Source organism: Procambarus clarkii, chromosome 40 (assembly GCF_040958095.1).
Source record: "Procambarus clarkii isolate CNS0578487 chromosome 40, FALCON_Pclarkii_2.0, whole genome shotgun sequence".
NCBI lineage: Eukaryota > Metazoa > Arthropoda > Malacostraca > Decapoda > Cambaridae > Procambarus > Procambarus clarkii.
Window position 1 is genome coordinate 13,376,347 of NC_091189.1, and position 22,250 is coordinate 13,398,596.

General features: G+C 42.0%; 2 protein-coding genes across 3 annotated transcripts in view; one reads left to right on the forward strand and one right to left on the reverse strand.

Moving 5' to 3' along the window:
* Positions 1-17,099, forward strand: part of sowah (sosondowah) — a 430,739-nt gene extending 413,640 nt beyond the window's left edge. For both annotated transcript variants that reach the window (XM_069338695.1, XM_069338694.1), the window contains exon 7: positions 16,661-17,099. The gene's annotated coding sequence lies outside the window, so the exon portion shown is untranslated. The remainder of the gene's footprint in view (positions 1-16,660) is intronic.
* On the reverse strand, positions 11,602-12,288 carry LOC138372799 (serine/arginine repetitive matrix protein 1-like). Its single transcript, XM_069338452.1, has one exon. The coding sequence runs from the start codon at positions 12,286-12,288 to the stop codon at positions 11,602-11,604; it is 687 nt and encodes a 228-aa protein (XP_069194553.1).
* Positions 17,100-22,250: the final 5,151 nt, after the last annotated feature.

The window sequence follows — 22,250 nt, forward strand, 5'->3', positions numbered from 1 at the left end:
CCCCTCCGTGTGGTGCAGTGTCCTCCGCTCCCCCGCCCCCACCTCCCACGATCAGGTGGTCGCGCCTTCCCTCCCCGGCCCCCGCCCCCTCCCAGACCGGGCCAGCGCGCAGCCTCCCAACCCCCACCCACCACCTCCACGAGCCCACCCACCCCAGACATCTGCCCAGACATGACGCATAGTATAGGGGACAACCTCGTCCCCCCCCAGCCAGGAGGGAGAGACAAATACTCCAGTGCAAGGTGACATTCACTTTACCTAAGGGGATGGCAGAAGAAGCCGCTACCAGCCAGCTCACCCCTCCCGAAGCCAATCAAAGGAGAGGCACATGCAGTGGTTGTGGGAACATCGTCAGCATCAACTCTGTCTCCAGAGTCATACGCCAGCATGGTGACTGTCCTGGGTCAGGGAGGCCTCCCGTGGGAGGAGGCAGCACTCAGGAGCCTGTTGCACCAGTACAAATCGCAACAGATTACGTTGCAACAGACGACCTGCTAGAGGCAATTAAAGCAACGTCAACCAGGACACTCACCCACATCCCAAAGGCCTCTCGCCCTTTTGCTGCAGGGAAATACACGGACCTCATCGCAAAAGTCAACAGAGGGTCAAATAACCTTGTTGCACCTGATACCATCAAAGCCTGGCACAATCTGTTACTTTTTGGCAATGCATGCTTAGGTGTACCAGACAGAGGAGGCAAGACACTGGCCTCATCCATCAATAAAGCAATTAGGGATTTTCCGAGGGCTGACAACCTAGTCCGCCTCCCCAAACACACCAACACCGCCGAGGCAGACCAAGTACGACAATCAGCGACAACAGAAAATTAGGTACCCAAGTCAGCAAGAAAATTGAAGAGGGCAATACAGTCGGGGCACTCAGGTTAATCACAAGTGAGGACAAAATTTTGCCCAGGGATGAAACCACAGCCCAAGCACTGAGAGAAAACACCCCGTCAGGGCCGTAGGTGGACCTCCCCCACAGGTCAGGCTCGCCCCTAATCAGGAACCTCTCGTCCTCCGGGAGTCAGAGGTTTATAAAGCTATCGTTTCATTTCCCCCGGGCTCCTCAGGAGGCTACACAGGGGTAAGACCTCAACATGTGAAGGAAATGGTGAACCCTGTTCTTGGCCCAGCTGCAGAAGCGCTCCTGACAGAAATCACAACGTTTGTCAACAACTGCCTCGCCGGGTTAATCCCTGATGAAATCAAACCATTCTTCTTTGGTGCATCTCTATGTGCCCTCAAAAAGAAGGGGGGAGGAATCAGACCCATTGCCGTTGGTAATACCCTTCGCCGCCTAGTTGCAAGGGCTGCTGTCAGAAGTATCCGAACGGAAGCAGCCACCATGCTGCAACCCAACCAGCTGGGGTTTGGAGTCCCCCAAGGCTGTGAAGCAGCGGCTCATGCTGCACGAGCCTACATTAGCTCTCTTACTGAAGACCAGGCAGTAGTAAAATTAGATTTTAAAAACGCTTTCAACTCGGTCAAAAGGGAAGCAATCCTCACTGCAGTCCAGGAACATTGCCCAAGCATTCTCCCGTTTGTGTCAGCAGGCTACAGCAAAGACTCAACCCTCCTGTTTGGCAAACATGAAGTCACCTCAGCAGAGGGAATTCAACAGGGTGACCCACTTGCACCGTTCCTCTTTTGCATAGCGGTTCGAGAAATTACAACCAGACTGTCCAGCGAGCTCAACATCTGGTTCCTGGATGATGGCACTCTGGCAGGCACACAAGATTCCCTGCTAGAAGACTTACAGCTGGTGAAGACACGGGGGGAGTCCATGGGTCTCGTTCTTAGCCCCTCCAAGTGCGAAATTATTGCATCTAGTGAAGTAATCATTAGAGCAGTGAAATCAGTTCTACCAGAAGCCTCAGTCGTTAAACCTACCGACAGCACACTACTCGGAGCACCTCTGGGCCACAATGCCATTGCTGCAGTCCTTGACGAAAAGTTTAGAGACCTAAAGAGGATGGAAGAGAGAATTGGGGACTTGGACTCCCACGATGCCCTCTACCTTCTCACAAAGTGCCTTACCCTGCCCAGGCTAACATACTTCTTAAGGTGTGCACCAACTTTTGGCAACCCACTTCTAAATCAATATGATGAGCTCCTCAGGTCAATATTCAGGAAGGCGCTCAACCTAGATTTAGATGACAGTCAGTGGGACCAAGCAACACTACCAGTGAGATTTGGAGGGATAGGCATACGAAAGGCAACTGAGGTAGCACTTCCAGCATTCTTGTCCTCATGTACAGCAGCCAACGAATTGGTAGGGCAGATCCTACCAGAGCGTATGAGAGAGACAGCGGGAACTCATGATCAAACGTTCATCGAAGCAGCCAGACAATGGGACACCATTGCACACCCTCAACCCCGACCACAAGTCCCAAAAGACCACAAGCAGGCCCACTGGGATGGCCCCATAATGGAAAAGACTGTCACAGCAATGATTGACAACGCTGATGCTGAAAACAAAGCCCGCCTCCTAGCGGTAACAGCACCCCACGCCGGGGATTTTTTATTTGCTGTGCCCAATGCAGCCCTGGGAACTCGCCTCAGTCATGACGCTCTCCGCATTGAGTTGCCCTTCGCCTTGCCGCCCCCATCCTCACCGAACATAGGTGCATCTGCGGAACTGCGATGGCAGACCAATATGGTCGTCATGGTCTGGTATGTCGTAAATCACAGGGTAAAATTGCAAGACATGAAGAAGTCAACGACATCATCAAGAGGAGCCTCGCCACAGCCCGCTGCCCGGCACAAAGAGAACCACACTTATCCAGACCTAACGACCCTCAGAAGCGCCCTGATGGGGTCACCTTGCTACCTTGGAAGGATGGTAAGCAAGTGGTATGGGACTACACATGCGCTGCCACACTGGCCAGTACCTACCTCCACTACAGCACACGTGAAAGCGGTGGTGCTGCTTCTTTCAGGGAATCGCAGAAAATTATTAAATACAGAGGTCTAGCACACTGCTACAGCTTTGTTCCGATCGGCTCGGAGACCCTCGGTTCGTGGGGAAAATGTGCATTGAAGTTCCTGAAGGAATTGGGGGACAAATTGATCAGCGCTACAAAAGACCAGAGAGCAAAAAGTTTCTTGTTCCAGCGCCTCAGTGTTGCGATTCAGAGGGGAAATGCCTGTTGCGTCTTGGGCACTAGTCCAACTTCAGAGGAATTCGAAGAAGTGTTTGACTTGCAACAATGATCGAACCCGTCTGTGACATTCATCAATGTTTCCCATTGTTGTGTTCTTCAAGAGATCCATAACCTTTAAGCACCTTTTTGCATTATTATTTTTGTATCAACCCATGTATATCTTGTAACCATCAAATGCATAATAAAGCACAAAAAATATTCAAGGAAGGGGGTGGTAGGAGAAAAGCACACAGAAACTGTATTGGAGGGGATCTAAACATTCCCTCTAATGCGTTATGCGTGGTTTCCTCCGAGGCTATGGGTCCCCCTTCTTCCAGCTAGAGGTGGTACTCCCTTCCTTTTATAATGTCAGTATATATATATATATATATATATATATATATATATATATATATATATATATATATAATATAAAAAAAGGAAGGGGTGATAGGAGAAAAGCACACAGAAACTGTATTGGAGGGGACCTACATTCCCTCCAATGCGTTGTGTGGTTTCCTCCGGGGCTATGGGTCCCCCTTCTTCCAGCCAGAGGTGGTACTCCCTTCCCTTAAATATTAAAAAATATATATATATATATATATATATATATATATATATATATATATATATATATATATATATATATATATATATATATATATATATATATATATATATATATATATATATATATAATATATAGTTCTGTATTTACAAAAAGATATATATTGGATTTTTGTAAAAATTTTGGTTTGAACATTCAGTCCACTATGTATATTTTTATTAACACAGTGGACAGATATTTAATTAATAAATTGATAAATTAGGTACAGAAGACACTTTCAAAATTACATGCATTGCAGCTCTGTGAATGCCTTGTCACCCTCGTCATTTAAGAGAGTGCCAGTATGCACTTTAACTATTACAATAATGTTTACAGTTCATCCAATAATGGGAATTTTCATTATCAACTGATTTTAATTGTTTTTTTTATTTATTCATTCAGCTCTGATTTTAGTAAAAAAAAAAAAAAAGTGGTTCAGAAGTAATATTTCTTTGTTTTTGTTAACTTTATAGGGGTGGACAGATGCCACTAAAACTTGCTTAAGCCTTTGTTAAATGATAGAGAATAGTAAAGGTAATAATTTTATTTCAGAAATAAATAAATATTATTTTCTACAAGTTGTGTAATCAAAATGTCAACATAATTTTGAGTAGGTCCAAAATGCACCAACATACCTAAATTTTGGGCATCTTGCTATCCTACAAAAGTTATTTTACGGAAGTATAGTATTCAGAATGAAGATGGTTCCATCATCCTTTATGCAAGGCCACTATGCATAACCAAGCAAATACAGTGTATTGTGTCGGCCAGAAAAATGATAGGATAGATTACGAGAACTTTCAAATCCAGGGATCCCATCACAATAGTTGTACTCTTCAAGTCACTTGTGCTGTCCCAGCTTGAGTACTGCTCAGTATTCACTTCCCCTTCAGAGCAGGAGAGATTGTTGAAATAGAGGGAATACAGAGAACATATATGGCACGTATAGACAAGATAAAACACCTAAACTATTGGGATCGTCTCAAAGCTCTCCAAATGTACTCTCTAGAAAGGAGACGAGAGAGATACCAAATAATATACACATGGAAAACACTGGAGGGCCAGGTCCCAAATCTACACAGTAAAATAACAACGTAAGGAGTGAACGATATAGAAGAAAATGCAGAATAGAACCAGTGAAGAGTAGAGGTGCCATAGGCACAATCAGAGAACACTGTATAAACATCAGAGGTCCGCGGTTGTTCAATGTCCTCCCAGCGAATATAAGGAATATTGCCGGAACAACCGTGGACATCTTCAAAAGAGAACTGGACTGTTTTCTAAGAGAAGTTCCGGATCAGCCGGGCTATAGTGGGTATGTGGGCCTGCGGGCCGCTCCAAGCAACAGCCTGGTGGACCAAACTCACAAGTCGAGCCTGGCCTCGGGCCAGGCTTGGGGAGGAGAAGAACTCCCAGAACCCCATCAAGCAGGTATCAAGCAGGTTTATGTGGATGACTATATAATATACTGTACTTCTAACTCATAACAGCAGAATGCCTTTTAGAAATTTTCAGGAGCTGAATTTATCAATAGGTGTCATTCATTAAATATAAACAATAATACTAATTTTGTATTCGTAAATTTAAATATATTAATTACTCATTTACCTGAATTTACCTGAAGGCCACTATTTTCCTTATGGCCTTGATGAGAAAAGGAAGCTGGTGGCTTGTCAGAGGTCCCCTTCCATTGTTCCAGAGGATTTTTTATATTTGGATTTTAAACCGAAGCATTTATGGCTTCAGTGGGTATGCAGTTCCATTGGTTTATAACCCTACTAGATGGGGTGCCTGGGTCGATCTGGTGCCTAGGTATTTCCCCCCAAACAACCTCCCCATCTTCCTGTACACACACCCATTCTTGTCTCTCTTCATACACACCCTCCCCATCTCCCCAATTGCTGTAACAATCTTCAGTACATACTTCATCTTCACACCATCTACATTCCCCACAACACACCCCATCTCCCACCTCAAACCCTTCCACTTTCCCCCACACACCATTCTCATATTCCCCATAAACCCTCCCAATGTCCTCCCACTTACACTCCTTGCCTCCTCCCTTCCTGCCCACACAAGCCCTTCCCCAGTCTCCTTTATCCCTACTCACACACTCCCTTCCCCAGTCTCCTCCCTCCCTGCTCACACACTCTTTTCCCCAGTCTCTTCCCTCCCTGCTCACATACTGTCTTCCCTCCCTGCTCATATACTCCCTTCCCCAGTCTCTTCCCTCCCTGCTCACACACTCCCTTCACCCATCAATGTAATCAAAGGGTTGCACCAAGAGTGCAAATTTATCATCTGAAGGGAGTATGCAGCTGTTTTGATTGTTGTTTGATTGTTTGATTGTTTTGTTGAGCTGTTTTGAAACATTTGCAGCTGTTTTGGAAATCAGTATCTGAATTCACTATTATTTAACCACTGTACCGTTTCCATCACGATATGGGGAAAAGTGGGTGTTTCGCCCTACATGTGACGTTTGTTAGTACTGTATATTATAAGGTTCAGAATTCACAGGATTCGCATCCTGTTCCTCAGGACTCCAGTAAACAGACACCATCTTGAAAAATAAAATCCTCTACATCCCTTCTGGCTGTGAGAGCCTCAGTACTGCCAGAGCAACCAAGGCTCTGCTGTGAGCTCCAGCATGCACCTGGAGCTCGCTTGTCATGATGTTCACATCAGGAGGCAGGCATTCACAGCACTCAGCTGAGGTTTGTGAATCTATGCATCATGCAATGTGACCTCATGTTCCTTTAGGAAATAATCTTGTGGAAAATTATTCATACTCATGATTTAGTGACAGGAATCTGGGAATAAGATTCCTGGCCTGTCAGGGGCTTGACAGCTGAGTGGACAATGCTTTGGATTCATAGTCCTGAGGTTCCGGGTTCGATTCCTGGTGTAGGCGGAAACAAATGGGCAGAGTTTCTTTCGCCCTGATGCTCCTGTTCACCTAGCAGTAAATAGGTACCTGGGAGTTAGACAGCTGCTATGGGCTGCTTCCTGGGGGATGTGTAAGAAAAAGAAGGCCTGGTCGAGGACCGGGCCGCAGGGACACTAAGCCCCAAAATCATCTCAAGATAATAGCTGTGTCTGTAGTAATAATAGTATATTATAATGGTGCATAGTATATTTCTGGGTATTTTTCTCTGTCGGGTGCACTGAGGACACACTGAGTATATTCCGAGCTCCCCTCCATCCATGATACTCCCAATAAAATCCTCCATTAATGCTGCAAAGTTTAATAAGACTATAAGACTAGCTCTAAGCAGCTGACCTCCATCTTTGAACACAGACAGAAAGACATTCTCTGTTTACACCCAGTTGTATGAAGTGTTGAGAGACTGCTGTGGATTATTTGCTAGTTGCATGATCCTATGTAATGTGGAATACTGGGTGGTCATCTTCTTGATTAATTTCAAATTTCTTTCAATCTTTCTCTTCTATTTCCTCTGAACCGATGCCTCTCTACTCTATGAAGAGGGAAAAACAGGGTTTCCTAACCTTGAGATGATTTTAGGACTTAGTGTCCCTGTGGCCCGGTCATCGACCAAGCCTCCTCATTGCTGAACTGGTCAACCAGGCTGTTGGACACAGCTGCTTGCAGCCTGACATATGAGTCTGGTTGATTAGGCATCCTTTGGAAGTGCTATTTGTTAAAATTCTATTTACTGTTCGATTATTATGGTACTAGTTTTAAAATGCATGTTTTTAGATTGCGAACTATTTGATACCAAAATGAACGTCGTAGCTCGAAAATTGAGGTCAGAACAGGAAATGTTCTGCTCCTAGGAAATGCCAGGCCCTCCTTGGGGTGGATTGAGGCGCGTGCGCCAGGTGCGCGAAAGTGTTAATACTAGCCAAAACTGCTATTATTATCAGAATCCCTGTCACCAACTCCTGAATATAAATAACTTTTCATGTGTTCATTTTCTAAAGGAACATGAGAGCCCATTGAATAATACATAAATGTACCAAACCACAGTTGTATGCTGTAGCTGTGTGCCTCAGAATGTGAACATCATCACCTACATCAGGTTCACTGATATCTGAACACAGTACAATACATAGTCTTTGTCACTATCATAGTTGTCGAGATCCAGCATTGGCTGTTTCTCGTTCACAGTAAATTTAAGTCGGTTGAGTTTTGTTGGGTTCCCAGCCATATTGGTGTGTCTTTAAATGAGCGTGCGGATGGTGCCGCTAAGGAAGCTGTCCGCTCTTGTCCCATCTCTCGTAAAGGCATTCCGTATTCCGACTTTTACCCGGTTATCCATTCCTCAGTCCTTACCCGTTGGCAGGCTTCTTGGTTGTCTGTTACTGGTAACAAGCTACGTACTCTTAAATGTTGTGTTTCCTCGTGGCCGTCCTCCTTCCACCGTAACCGGCGGTGGGAAACAGCTCTGGCGAGGTTGCGTATTGGCCATACTCGCTTAACCCATGGTCACTTGATGGAGCGCCGCCCTACTCCTTATTGTCCTAGTTGCATTGTCCCTCTTACGGTCGTGCATGTCCTTCTTGAATGTCCTGACTTCCAGGACGAGCGTGTGTCTTGCTTTCCGACCGCCCCTCGCGGTCACCTGTCCCTCGATAGAATTCTTGGTGACTCGGATACTTTTGATATCGTTCGCCTTATGCGTTTTTGTTCTCGTATTGGCATCCTTGGTGATATTTCGCGCCCTCTGATTATTTTGCGTATTTGATGGTGCTACATAGCCTTCCCGGTTTGGTGCCTTCTTTTGATAATTACTTACTTTGTCACTATCAGGATCTTCTATATCACTTTCATTGCTAAATTATTGCAATTACTTGTTTAATTTTTACCTGATTTTTACCTGAGAGCCTAGTGGTCTCAACAAGAACAGAAAGCCAGCAGCTTGTCGAAGGTCCTACAATTTGACTTGGTGATCTTTTCCAGGTATATTTTGAAATTCAGCTCAGTTTTGGCAGGTAGGCATTTCCATGGGTTAATAACTCTATGGATGAAAAAGTATCGCCTGTTCTCAGTCCTACATTATGGCTTGTTGAGCTTGAAACCGTTGCTCCTTGTTTGTGTTACATCTGACCTTCTGAAGAAAATATCCGGATTAACATCCTCTAACTTGTTCAGTATTTTAAAAGTTTCATTGAGATCCACCCTGTCATGCCTGGTTTGCAGTGTTGTGGCCTTCAAGCATTCCTAATATGAGAGATGACTCGGCTCTGGAATGACTTTTGTTGCCTGGTGTTGCACTTTCTCCAGAGCTGCTATGTCCTTCTGAAAATGAGGTCTCCATGCTTGAATACTATCCAAGTGTGGGCACACAAAAGATTTATACAGTTGAACCATTACCTTCTTTTCCATATAGTCAAAAGTACGCTTGATTATACCAAGAGTTTGGTTAGCTTTTCTGACTACTGCACCCACTTGATGTGTAACTTTTAATGAGTGGTGGATCTAGGTTCCAAGATCCTTTTCTTTATCAATCTGCTGTAATGTCACCCTTGAGTGATACTGTGGATGCGAGCTGCAAGGCAATGCTGTGTGTTCTAGCTGCATGCACTGCTTATGGTTGCTGTCTTAATACTGACACCCTCACACCCAAGAGGGGTACCTACAATTTTTTGTTTCCAAAATGGTGTCTGTTTACTGGAGGCCTGAGGAAGCAGTTGTGAACCCACAGTTTTAAATCTTAAGCTAGACCCGAAATCGACCCTAGATGACATGTGCACCACCAATGAAATGACTTTGGTTAACATTTGCAGTTGAAGAGTTAATTTGACATAAATATTAAATAGGGAAATATAATACTTGCTAAGGATGCTGGACATATCACAAAACACAATGTTAGGCTCTGTATAGAAAGAAGTCAAATTGTGGGAAGTGACTGTGCCACCAGTCAAAAGTACACCAAAATACTTTTGTTTACAAGAGATCATAACAAGACGTATAAAAGCTGGAAGACAAATAAGGTATGGCATACTAAAATCATCTCAGCACAACACAGCCATGCCGAAGATTATATCTTGCACAAATGTTGTTTAATCTACAATAAATATACTTCAGCACAAATCTGTGAATAATAAAAGATAGTACCAGCTATTCAGTGTACTGTGCCTTCCTCCCACATAAAAAACAAAATTTTTATTGACAACTTTTTTTTAACTGTAGATACCAGATGTGGGAATCTAAGAATGTAATAAAAGAACTTGCCTGTAAATTATCCAAAAATATCTTGAATATGAGAACCAACATACTTTTACACCAGAATAAGTGCATGATCATGTAGAGTACAGACCTCTCACTCAACACCTTCACAATATCATTAGACCATATATAAATTAGATGAAAACGTGGAAAACAGTGAGTACTTTACCATCATTGATTCCCCTAAACAAATACTTTCCAAGAAACAAAGCACTAAATTAAAGACTTCAGCAATTAGTTTAGAAAGTTATTCGAAATACAGTATGTTCTATTAAAAATTATTCGGCAAATTCAAAACTGTTTGATATACACTAAGTTATTTTATATATATACAGTATTCAATAGTTTTAGAAGTGGCAAATTGCATGATTCCAAGAACAAAAGGATAACTCTGAAATCAGAATGAATGTCATGATCAGAGGACTACAAAAATTCCATAAACTCTAAAGGATTAGGCTGGAAGTTGCAACAAAGAATATTGACTGGAAGATGAAGGCCAACAAACAGTATTCATTAAAAACAAAAATGAACAAAACCAAAGAACAGCAATAGTAAATAGCTGAAAAAATGTACACAATTTGTTAGTAAAGCGCACCAGTCCTACAGCTAGTAGGAGCAGTCATTACAGAGAAAAAACCATTATGGTACTATCAAAAAGTAAGGCAACTGGATAAGAGATAGTTACCATACATAATTAAGTGCTAAAATGATTGTCTAATCAATCTTTTTTTTTTTTTAAGTTTCATCTATATATAGTACATTACAATAAAAATTAATGTGGATTTTTCCCCGAGATATGGACATTAGCAATAACATTGTACTGATAAAAATGGCCCAAATTGAAACATGCACCAATAGACTATAAACCAGTTACGTTAAGCAACTGTTTATCCCAACTATTAGAATATATATAATAAACTCATACTTAGAGTGGTACCTGGACACACATTATATTAAGTATTGAGGTATGACTGTAAGAAAATTAGAATTACAGGTATGTTACTTTATGTAAAGGCAAGATGCTGGAATAACTTCCAGCTAGGAACTAAGAATGTAAATCACAGTGAATACAAAAGGAAAACAAAACAGATTTACTTGACAACATTTACCTTTAGACCATGCAATACATACATATATGATTTAACATCAAATAATTTAACATAAGTTTTTAAAACTTTCACAAACACCTTCCAATTTCTGGGGGGGAGCTCCTATGGCTCCCCAGAACTTCATAACCATTAGGAACCATTAGGGTATCCATATCCATGGCTGATATGGATACCCTAACTATTTTGCATCAGTCGATGTTCTAGGCCTACCGGGGAACACGAGCCAGAACCTGGCCCCCTCACAGAGGCACGAGGAGCAATGGCCCATAGATTTGCACATGTGATTTGGAGCATTCTGTATCTGCCATTGACCGGGACAGGCACCCAGAAAGGTAAGAGCCACAAAACAAATCCCTATTATGGTTAACAATGAAAATCATCAAATGAATGGACAGAACTCCCCAAAAGAAAAATGTGCAAACAAGCATGATGTCACACAAGCCGTGCTGCATGTCTGCGCAGTTTCCCCCCTCCCTGAGAGGGGGAAGGGGGAGCCCCAGACCCTCTCGCCGGTGATCCACACCTCAGTTCCTCGACTGATGGGATAGGTTTAGGTTATTGCAACGTGCTCGGGTTGTCGCTTCCCAGGATGTCCCAAGGCTGCCCTGCTTTGCCTATAGGGACTTGGACTTGGGGGTGTTGGTCGCTTCGTCCTTGATTCCGTCCACGCCCCCTCGTTCTTCCCCTGCGGTGGTTCATTTGGTCTCCCCCCACCCCCCCTGCTTCCGGCCCCTAAGCGTCTGAGGGTTTCGGGGTCGGGACGGGGTTTAGAGGTTTCCGAGACTCGGGCAGTTTCGGGAGTTGACCCATCCGGGGTAGCTATGGAGACATTCGAGCCTGTTCCTCCTGCCATTGCTCCGGGGTCTGACCAATGGCCCCCTTCTCTTCTGGCTCTTTCAGCTGCCTCGGGTTTTTCTTGATCCCGGGGCTTTGGAGGACGATTCGGCCCCAGAGCCTGAAGTAGAGGTTCCCGGGGATGGGGAGGAGTTGACTTGGGGGCCTTGGGCTCCATTGGACCCCGCCTGGATTTTCCGTCATGAGCAGGGCTTACTGCTGCAAAGAGTGGGGTTTTCTTTTCTTCCCTCTGCGTACGATTTGAACTTGGGTTCAGCTCTTCCCTGGGTTCGGTTCCGTCTTTCCGGAGGTTTTTGGCTTTCCGCATCTTGGGCTTCCGTCGAGAAAAAGCCTCCGGGCTTCTTCTCGACGGTAGTACGAAGTTTCCTGGCAGTCCTTCCATTTCTTTTTGACTCCTCGTAGTTGCTCTTCGCTTTCGGTTAGGGTGGTGGTGTCTTTGGTTGTTCCAGGACTGTCATCTTATGTCTAATACTGTTGCTTCGAATCATGCGGCACTGGCGAAGTCGCTGCAGCTTGCTTTCAGTATCGATGTTACTTCTACACAGTTTCGTGCATTGTTTCACCTCCGGCCTGCTCATGCGCCGCCTGAGCCATCCTGGTCTTTGGACATAGTGCTCTCCTATCTATCTTCTCCTCGGTTTGTTGTGGCCCTCTTCGGTTCAGGATTGTTTTTCTAAGGCTCTTTTTCTGTTGGCATTAGCCTCTGGGGGTCGGGTGGCGGAGCTTCATGCTCTTCTCCGGCACAGAGGTTTTTGCTGTTTTGGTCGTGGTCGGTATGTTCGTCTGCAGCCGTCTCCCTCTTTTCTGGTGAAGAATGAGTCTGCTGCTTTCCAGAGGGAGTCCTTGGGTTGTTGTTGCTTGGTTGGTCAGGCTAGGGGTTCATCATGTGTTGTGTCCAGTTGCGGCCCTCCGCTGTTATCTGCACACCACGGCTTCTGTGTCCGGGGACACACTCTGGGTTGATCCGGTTTCCCTTCTTCCCTGTTCGCGGGTTCGGGTCTCTCAGATCGTCCGCAGGGGTAATTAAGTCTAGCCAGCCTGCGGTCTATCAACATGCCCATGATGTTCGCAAGTTTGCTGCTCTAGCTGCCGTCTTTGGCAATATGTCTTGGGCTGACATTCGGGCATAGTGCTTTTGGCGGTCGAACAGGGTCCTGGCTGCACGCTACCATGTGAACGTTCCTGGGCCCAGTCAGGCCTGTGTCGCTTTAGGTCTGGGGCTGCAGCCTGTTGTCTTGACTTCAAGTTGAGGAGTGGAGCACCAACCGCCTCCCGGGTAGGTCCCCTTCTTGTTTTGTCTTTGGTGAAGTAGCTCCAGGAAGCCGTAGGAGCTCCCCCCACCCCCCCAGAAATCCAGCATTGAATGTAATGAAACACCATTTTCTGGGTGAATCCCGGAGGCTCCTCTGCAACTCTCCCTCCCTCCCTCTGGTCGGCGGTTTTTCGCGGTTTTTGATACCCAGCCTCAGAACTAGGGTGAGGATCTCCAGCACGAGGATCTGGGGCTGCCCCTTCCCCCTCCTAGGGAGGGGGGGGAGCTGCTCAGACATGCGGCGTGGCTCGTGTGACATCATGCTCGTTTGCTCGTTTTTCTTTTGGGGAGTTCTGTCCACTCGTTTGATGATTTTCCTTGTTAACCAGAATAGGGGTTTGTTTTTTGGTGCTTAACTTTCTGAGTGCCTGTCCCAGTCGATGGCAGATATAGAATGCTCCAAATCACATGTGCAATTCTATGGGCCATTGCTCCTTGTGCCTCTGTGTGGAGCCAGGTTCTGGCTCGTGGATCCCCGGTGGGCCTAGAACTCCACCCACATCGACTGATGCAATATAGTTAGGGTATCCATAGCAGCCATGGATAGCTCCAGGGAGCCTCTGGGACTCGCCCAGAAAATGGCGTTTGATTACATTCAACGTTGGTTTTATTTTGCATGATCAACTAGGCAAATGCTCCAACTTTGTCTAAATAGTCACAGCATAACTTGAAAAACAAGAGAATCAAAATTCATTTTAAAATTGAATATTGAAAACTTCAGATTTTCAATTCAGAATAAAAAATATGAACTATCACCAATTGTTCATTTAATGTTATTATTCTCTCAGAATAGCATATGATCTTCATTTTCATCAAAATAGAATATAGGTGAACAAATCCACAAGGGCCTTGACGAGGATTCGAACCTACGTCCGAGATCTTCCCAGACGCTGCCTTAAATGACTGAGCTACAACATGGTAAAAGAGATGAAACCAGAAGTTCTACTGGACTTACTTGGATCCTGCAGCCTCTCCGAGACACAAACCAGGGTTTTACGCAACTCCCCCATGCACTCGAGCCATGTCAATAGGCCGTTCTACCTCTTCGCCCTTACTTCATTACACACAGAAATCACAATAGCGTAATGTATTTTGTTCATTGATGCATCACGCTATTGTGATTTCTGTGTGTAATAGAATATAGATTTTCAGTACAGTTTACTGTAAAAAAATCATCAATAGAGCATTTGAAATATGTGGCAAATTTAGACAAAAAAAATTATAACTCCAAATGTATAAAGTTTAGGAAAAATCCATTCTTAAGGGATAGTAGAACAGACAGCTGAGCACACAATATGTCAAAATAGTGAGAATCGGTCAAAAACTGGAATTTTAGAAGCCACTCAAAGTTGAAACTCTAGTTTCAGAGATAATTGAAGTTGAAGTTATCAACAATGAATAAAGGTAGTTTTAATTCGTTAATTTAATTGTATATTTTAATAAACATCGTATGGCATTCGTACTCGAATATGTGAAAGTTGTAGGTCAATATGTGTTGAAATGAAGTAAAAAAAAAAAAATATAGGGATACTGTAATTGTAATAATTATAATGATTTTAGGGATATATTTAGGGTGTACTTTATAAGTGAAAAGCCCTAATATGGTCCCTAATCATCAAAATAATCTAAAGTGACAAAGAAAATAGAGTTTGAAATCAGAGAAAAAATCATCCAAAAAAAATTCTAAGTCCCAAGATTTGCAAATTGTGACTAATTTATTTGTTGATTCATTTGTTGTTGGTTGATTTGTTTATTTGTTTCATTCTATCTTCACATAGGGAAACATATGCATTCTCCAGGATGTAAAGGTTACAACAAAATCAGATAATAAACAAAGTGGAAAAAAACTAAAATCTTAAAAAAAAAAAAATTCTCCTGAAAAAACTATTTTTGGGACATTGATAAAAGTAACATATATTAACATTGGACAATGTATTTATATGATATATAACAAAATAGGGCATATTAACATAGTTATTCATTATTATTTGTGTTATTATGTATTACTCATCAATGATATAAAGGCACAACTGCATATCCACTTTGTGGACACTTCTTATTACTATTCTTCTTCTTTGAATGTCGGACAAATCCTTGCATCCCTTTATTACTGCATAATCCTTCAGTTCCAGTTATTAGGAGCTGTTCTCCTTATGAACAAAACGTTCTTATTTTTTAAAAATTCATCTAAAATCAATTTCTGAAAATATTTTGATGAAAGTTTCACGACACTGAAGCCAATAAGTTGGATATTTGTTTAACATTTTTAAGTTATTTTTACATAATTTGAATATTTACGCTACCAGGGCCCCCAATATGCACGGTCTAAGGGTTAAACTGAATTCCTAGAATTACAGGCTGAGATCAATATATAAATCACTACCTCAAGTTATATAGAACTACAAATAACAATAATTATTATGCATATGAAAATTAACAACACAAAAATCACTGGTTATTTCAGACAGAGGAAAGAGTACAATTACTAATGTTTTCAGATAGATTGAAAAGGCACAAATACCTTCCCTCCACAAATGTTATATGTTATACTGTACACAAGAAAATAGCATAAATGTATGCCTTCGATGAAGCTTTCACTCTTGGTATACTTGTAATCTAGGAACATATATAAATTATAGCAACTCAAAGGAATTTAGCATTCTATACACACGTGGTGAACATCAACAACCAGTTTGCCGTGCTAGAACATGCAATTTATAATCTGCAATATATGGTTATCCTCCTAATGTGAGCACCACACACAGTTGAGAACAAAGTACTGACTTTGTAGTGAAGCCTTCAAATCCATGTCCATCCTCAGCCCAACCTGCTGGCTCTGTCAACAATAGTACCCTATTGCCTCCATTATAGAACTCTCATTCCAATACATACTCGTCAAAGATTTAAAATTGTGTTCGGAATGTACCCTTATCCTAATTCATAGAACTTTCATCTATATTTCAAAATTTAACACTAATATTCTCATGATGTTTCCAATCACTATATGTATTTTTTCCAAGTTTATTCACGAAGTATGGGAATGTCTTAATCAATTCTCTAGTTTTTCCCTTCAAAAATGTCTTTTGTCGCACATGCACAGATGAGCTATCTGCTCTAAGGTATAACTTTCAAAAATAGTATAGTGTATATTGAATGTTTAATCATTTGTTCACTATACTGTATATGAAAAACCATACTGGGATACGAGTACAGTATATATATTACAATATCAAGTGGATAAGGGGTATTAACATGGAAGATATACATAAGGTCTTAAAAGGATATTTGTAATTTAGCATAAATAAAAATTGGATGCATTATAATATTTGATGTAACAGACAGGGTCTGAAACAAATTAATTCTATTTGAGTGGGTTTTTACTCTATAAATTAAAAAAAAACAATAATTGGCATATGCCTAAATATTTTTTTTTTTTTTTCAGGAAAAAGAATCAAAATCCATGCCGCCCCCTAAGTTTGGCCCCATTAAAAAGAGAAAAACCAAGAAAGACCGAGATTTTGTACAAGCTCGACCAGTCTCAGCATATTCTGCACTCGCTCCTACATATGACACCACTCCTCAGGCATCACTGATGCCACCCGCAAATGCTGATTCTGACTCGGACTCTGCCTATGGCTTTGGCTCCGAGTGGCATTAACTAATTTGCTGGAAGCTTGGGTTTAAGTTCACTGCAGCATGGACAATATGCTGTAATTGTTTCTGTAATGAGAATGGAAATGTTACATTATATTAACCACACTATGTTTGACTCAGAAATGGTAATGATATGCAAGAAGACTGTACACTTTTTAGTACAGTATAGTATTGTAATTTAATTTTACTGTATCATTTTTCAGTGACCAAAACATTTAAAATATTTAGTATTTTTTTACATGTACCTTTAATATTAGATTTACATGTACCTTTAATATTAGATATGTTGTTAAAAACATAACTTATTTGTTACAAATTTGTTCTAATGTATAATTTTTTAAGCTTTTAGTGCAATGTAACTGATATCAAGACTATTTATAATGTAAATTTTCACTAAAGTTTCAGTATTGTACATACAAGTGGTCACAGACTTCATCTTCATTTACATGGACTCCTGAGCTAGGAAAATACTCATGGACATTCACATCATTATTATTTACTATTTTTTTTATATGTATCATTACTGAAATAAGGCCTGGTAATTACCCAGTCAGGTTATCTCTATGTAGATCTGAATTCTTTGAGAACATAATGTCTTACTAATAATGTAGATACCTTAATTAGGAAAGTTAGTTTATTTTGACTGCAGCAGAATTTGTAATATTAAAGTTATTTAGAAGCAATAATAATCCCCCCAACAATGAACGGGTTACATTCCAAAAAATGAGTTTGTATAGAATTTGTTTGGTACACGGAATGAGATTTCTCATACACACAATGCTGTAAATGTGGAATGCATTTCCAGATCACCAAATATCATCACTAAACCAATACTTTTGGGACATATAATATAAAAAACACAACATATTATTTACCTTGAATAATCATGCTATCCTGCTTGTCAAAGTTGGCTGTTTTTGAGGAGTGAAGAGATCTAGTTGCTGGAGGAGGTGGCAGGAGGCAGTGATGCATGGATAATGGGTGGCAGGAGGTGGTGATGCATGGGTAGTGGGTGGCAGGAGGCAGTGATGCATGGGTAGTGGGTGGCAGGAGGCAGTGATGCATGGGTAGTGGGTGGCAGGAGGCAGTGATGCATGGGTAGTGGGTGGCAGGAGGTGGTGATGCATGGGTAGTGGGTGGCAGGTGGTGGTGATGCATGGGTAGTGGGTGGCAGGAGGTGGTGATGCATGGGTAGTGGGTGGCAGGAGGTGGTGATGCATGGGTAGTGGGTGGCAGGAGGCAGTAATTCATGGGTAGTGGGTGGCAGGAGGTGGTGATGCATGGGTAGTGGGTGGCAATATATATCAGCAGCAGAGGGGTGGCGATGCATTGGCGATGGAAGGTGGCTGGTCATTTTCAGTGTCATTGGCTGCATTTTATATGGGAGATGATGGGTGGGAGGCAAACACTTGTGGGTCATCATCAAGTTTCACTAACTGCTATAGAACTCAAAGATTTTGAGTCAGACTTTTTCTTGAAGATTGTTGAGGAAATTGATAGTGACTTTTTGAGAGGTTAGGCTGGAGACTTTTTTTGGGAAACACTGTATTTTCTCAGAATACTTTGCATAACTATCTTTTTCTTTTCCATGTAAATTTGCTTGTAGGGTGCAAGGCCAATAATATAATTATTAAGATGTTTAGATCTCTCTCAGCATCATCATCTTGCTCTTCAAACATTGCCAATTTATCATCTATCAACATAAATGCCTCTGCTATTTTCTTGGCTGTGAATCATTTTGCTGTGGTTGACTTGAGGTCTCACTAGTCTATAGGCTGCAGCAATGAGGTTCTAAGATGGCAAAAATACAACTTTGACATTTTAATTCAATTGTCATTTTAATTCTAACATGAGTAAAACTTTAAAATCAATCTTCTTTTTAGCACAATACAATTTAATTTCTAGCGCAAAGTGTTCTAAATACCAGTCCCTAAAAAGGACTCATGTTACCCAAGCCTTGGCAGAACTTTTCCACACCACTGGCAGAGACAATTTTTGCACATTCTTTAAAGCTCTGAGATTTTCTGAACAGTACACAAGAAGTTTACAATCATAAAGAAGGCTAAAGAAAATCCTTTATAAGAAGGATTTCCTACAAGCATCAAGGGTAAGTGGTGTTTTTCTGCTTTGAAGCTAGGCATTGTTTTTCTTTCTTGGAAATGCTCTCTCAGGCACTTTTTTTTTTTCCAAAACAGGCCAGCTTCATCACTATTAAACACATGAGGAGCACTATAGTTTCCATCTTTAATAATTTTGGCCAATTTTGGAATAAATTTAGCTGCTTCCTTCTCATCTGCACTAACAGTCTTACCACTCGCAATTATGTTGTGTAAATTTGCCCTACTCTAATATCTATTAAACCACCCACGCCTGCCCACAACTGTTTCATTACTCATAGTTGCATCTAATTTCTTCTTTAAATCATCAAAAATATTTATTGCTCTCTCCTTTATTAGCATCAGACTAATTTGATTTTGACAACGATTCTAGTCCTCAATCCACAATGTTAAAATCTTTTTCATATCACAAATTAAATGTGATTCCCAGTGTTCTTAATTTCAGTGGTGTAGAACCCGTCACATGCTCTAAGATTTGTGTTTTGTCATTTAGGATGGTCTCAATTGTTGAGTGGTTCACGTTGTAAGTGTTTGCAATCTGTGTTGGTTTTTCACCCCTTTCAGAGCACTTGATAATGTCTAGCTTTGTCTCTGATAATGTCTTAGTAGCTTTGTTTTAAGTTATGGGTCGCCCTTTCCTTAACACTAGTGCATTACCAACACACTTCCTCTTTCTATCAGCCATTGTTAATGGTATTTTCCTCAATAAAGTCTAAAGAATGCACAACGTGTCTAGTCCTGGGTATGAGAAAATTGCTGAATGAGGCAGCGTGGGGTCTTCACAGATGCAAGTCACATTATACACACTACAGTTCACCAACGTGTTTTAAAATCTATCTAACCTAACCCAACAAAGCCTAATCTTACTCAAACAAATCTAATCTAACCCAACTGAGCCTGGCACAGTGTAATCTAAGCTAATACTGTATATCCTAACTTAATTATATATTGTATACACTTTTAGCAATTGGAAAATGATCTATCGAAGAGTCTTGTGTACAATTTGCTCACATCCTCCGGTGTGGTCAAATTGTAGGGTGTGGGCAGTGACCACACCCCTACATGGCCCTAGTGGGCCGTGTAGATGTTTTTGTACAACAGTGCCACTGTATAGCTGCCACACGGATGTTTTAATGTGCTGCTTGTAATGCTGGGGATGCTCTGCCAGGTTCGGTTAGTGATTTCATGCATGCAAAAGCTCTTAAGAGGCCGTTCAGAAGAATGAATGTTCATATAACAGGGACATCCTGCAGCAACTTTGATCAATATTGCATGTACAGTACAGTATTTATGACATTATACTGAGGAAAACATGAATTTTAAATAATGAGATTCATTGAGTCTGAAATCTATGACTGTTACTGTCAAATAAGTATATTTCAATTTTGATGACTAAATTTGCAAGTTTTCATGTACTGTATCTATTATTTATTTATTGCTTACAGTACTGTACATTGTGTTGTATTCCTTCTAAACATAAATATATGCTGAACTGTATATGGAATTAAAGGGGACTTCATTTGCTATAGATAAAGCATTTTGGCAGTCAGTCTTGATGCAAGAGATGAGAGTGAATAAGTTTGAAGCTATTGGAAAGTTTGAGCACATGTGATAACACATTTTTCAGATGCATAAAAAATTTGGGTGCCATCTTTGATCGAAGCAGAGGTAACAAGGTTATCCTTGATACAGTATAGTAATAGTTACTCTGGCAAATACTTTAAAAACAGTTGAATAACAAGTTTAACATGGCAAAAATTAATTTAGCCATGCTCTCAATAATGTTGTACAGGGAGGAAAAATCAGACCAGCAAATTCTATATTATATTGGGGAAGATGTACCCTTGTTAAATTTACCTCAGATGCTCCATTTATTGTATCAAGGAGTCAATCTCTTTTGTCAAGACCCAATTACTACATGGATGAATTTTTGTGTAAGCTTGAATTGGTTTACATATAACAGTTTTAAATATAAAACTGAAAACTCTTAATATTCAATCATTATAGCCTTTAAATAGGAATAATAAAAATGTGAGATTTTCTTGATCCATTTCTGGGGAGGAGCCCCTATGGCTCCCTGGAGCTATCCAGGCTGATATGGATATCCCTAACTTTGACAGCAGTCAATGTGGGTGGAGTTCTAGGCCTGCCGGGGACCACGAGCCAGAACCTGGCCCCCCTCAGAGAGGCACGAGGAGCAATGGCCTATAGAAATGCACATGTGATTTTAGAGCATTCTATATCTGCCATCGACAGGGACAGGCACCCAGAAAGGTAAGCGCCCAAAACAAACCCCTATTCTGGTTAAAAATGACGAAAATAGACGAACGAGTGGACTGAACTCCCCAATTAAAAACGAGCAAACAAGTATGATGTCACACGAGCTGCGCCGCATGTCAAGCGCAGCTTCCCCCCCTCCCTGGGAGGGGAAAGGGGGAACCCAAGACCCCCGCGCCGGCGATCCACCCTTCAGTTCTTCAGCTGATGGGATACGGCTTGGTCATTATGGCTTCAGCTCCGGACTCTCGTTGTGCTGTCTTCTGTTTCAGTACCGCTCTTATGGTGGTGTGTGAGCTGGGAGTAATATTCACAGGTACTCTGGCTGCATGTGCTTAGGGTCACCTTTCCTGAGTGCCCTGTAAGTACAGTACCACCCTAGGGGCTTGGGGTTCCCTTTCACAAGTCACCTTGGGTCTACCTTTGTTGGTGTTTTGCTGTTTGGCGATTGACTGCCCTGAGTGTTTTGGGGGGTTTCCTCCCTGGTTTGCCTTGGGGTAAGTGGTAGTTTTTGCACTGGTAGGGGCGCGGGGTACTGCGTAGCTAGTTTTCACCTATAACAGCGGCCGGCTCTGTTTCCTCTGGGTACGCTGTCCTCTTGTGAGGTTTTTCTTTTCTTTTTTGTTTTTGCCTGGTGGGGTGATCTGCCTTGGTGTTCCTCCCCCTTTATACTAGGGTTGTTTGTGTTTGGTGGTACCCCCTGCTTTGCCCTCGTGAGTGGACATGTCCCGTTGATTCCGCATTAGTAGTGTTGATTGGTAGCTTGGGTGCCAGTTAGCAGTACCCTGCCTGGGATTACCCTTAGCAGACCCAGTCCAGGCCGGAGGCCTTGGGAAACCCTGCAGGGACACTCGGGTTGAATGGATGAGACCCCTGGGTCCCCTCTCAACCCGTCCTCTTAAAAATAACGTCACTTTTCGCTCGTATGCGCGCTATTACCAAATTTGGACGTAATTTGAATTGAAATCGACTCACAAAAGTGAC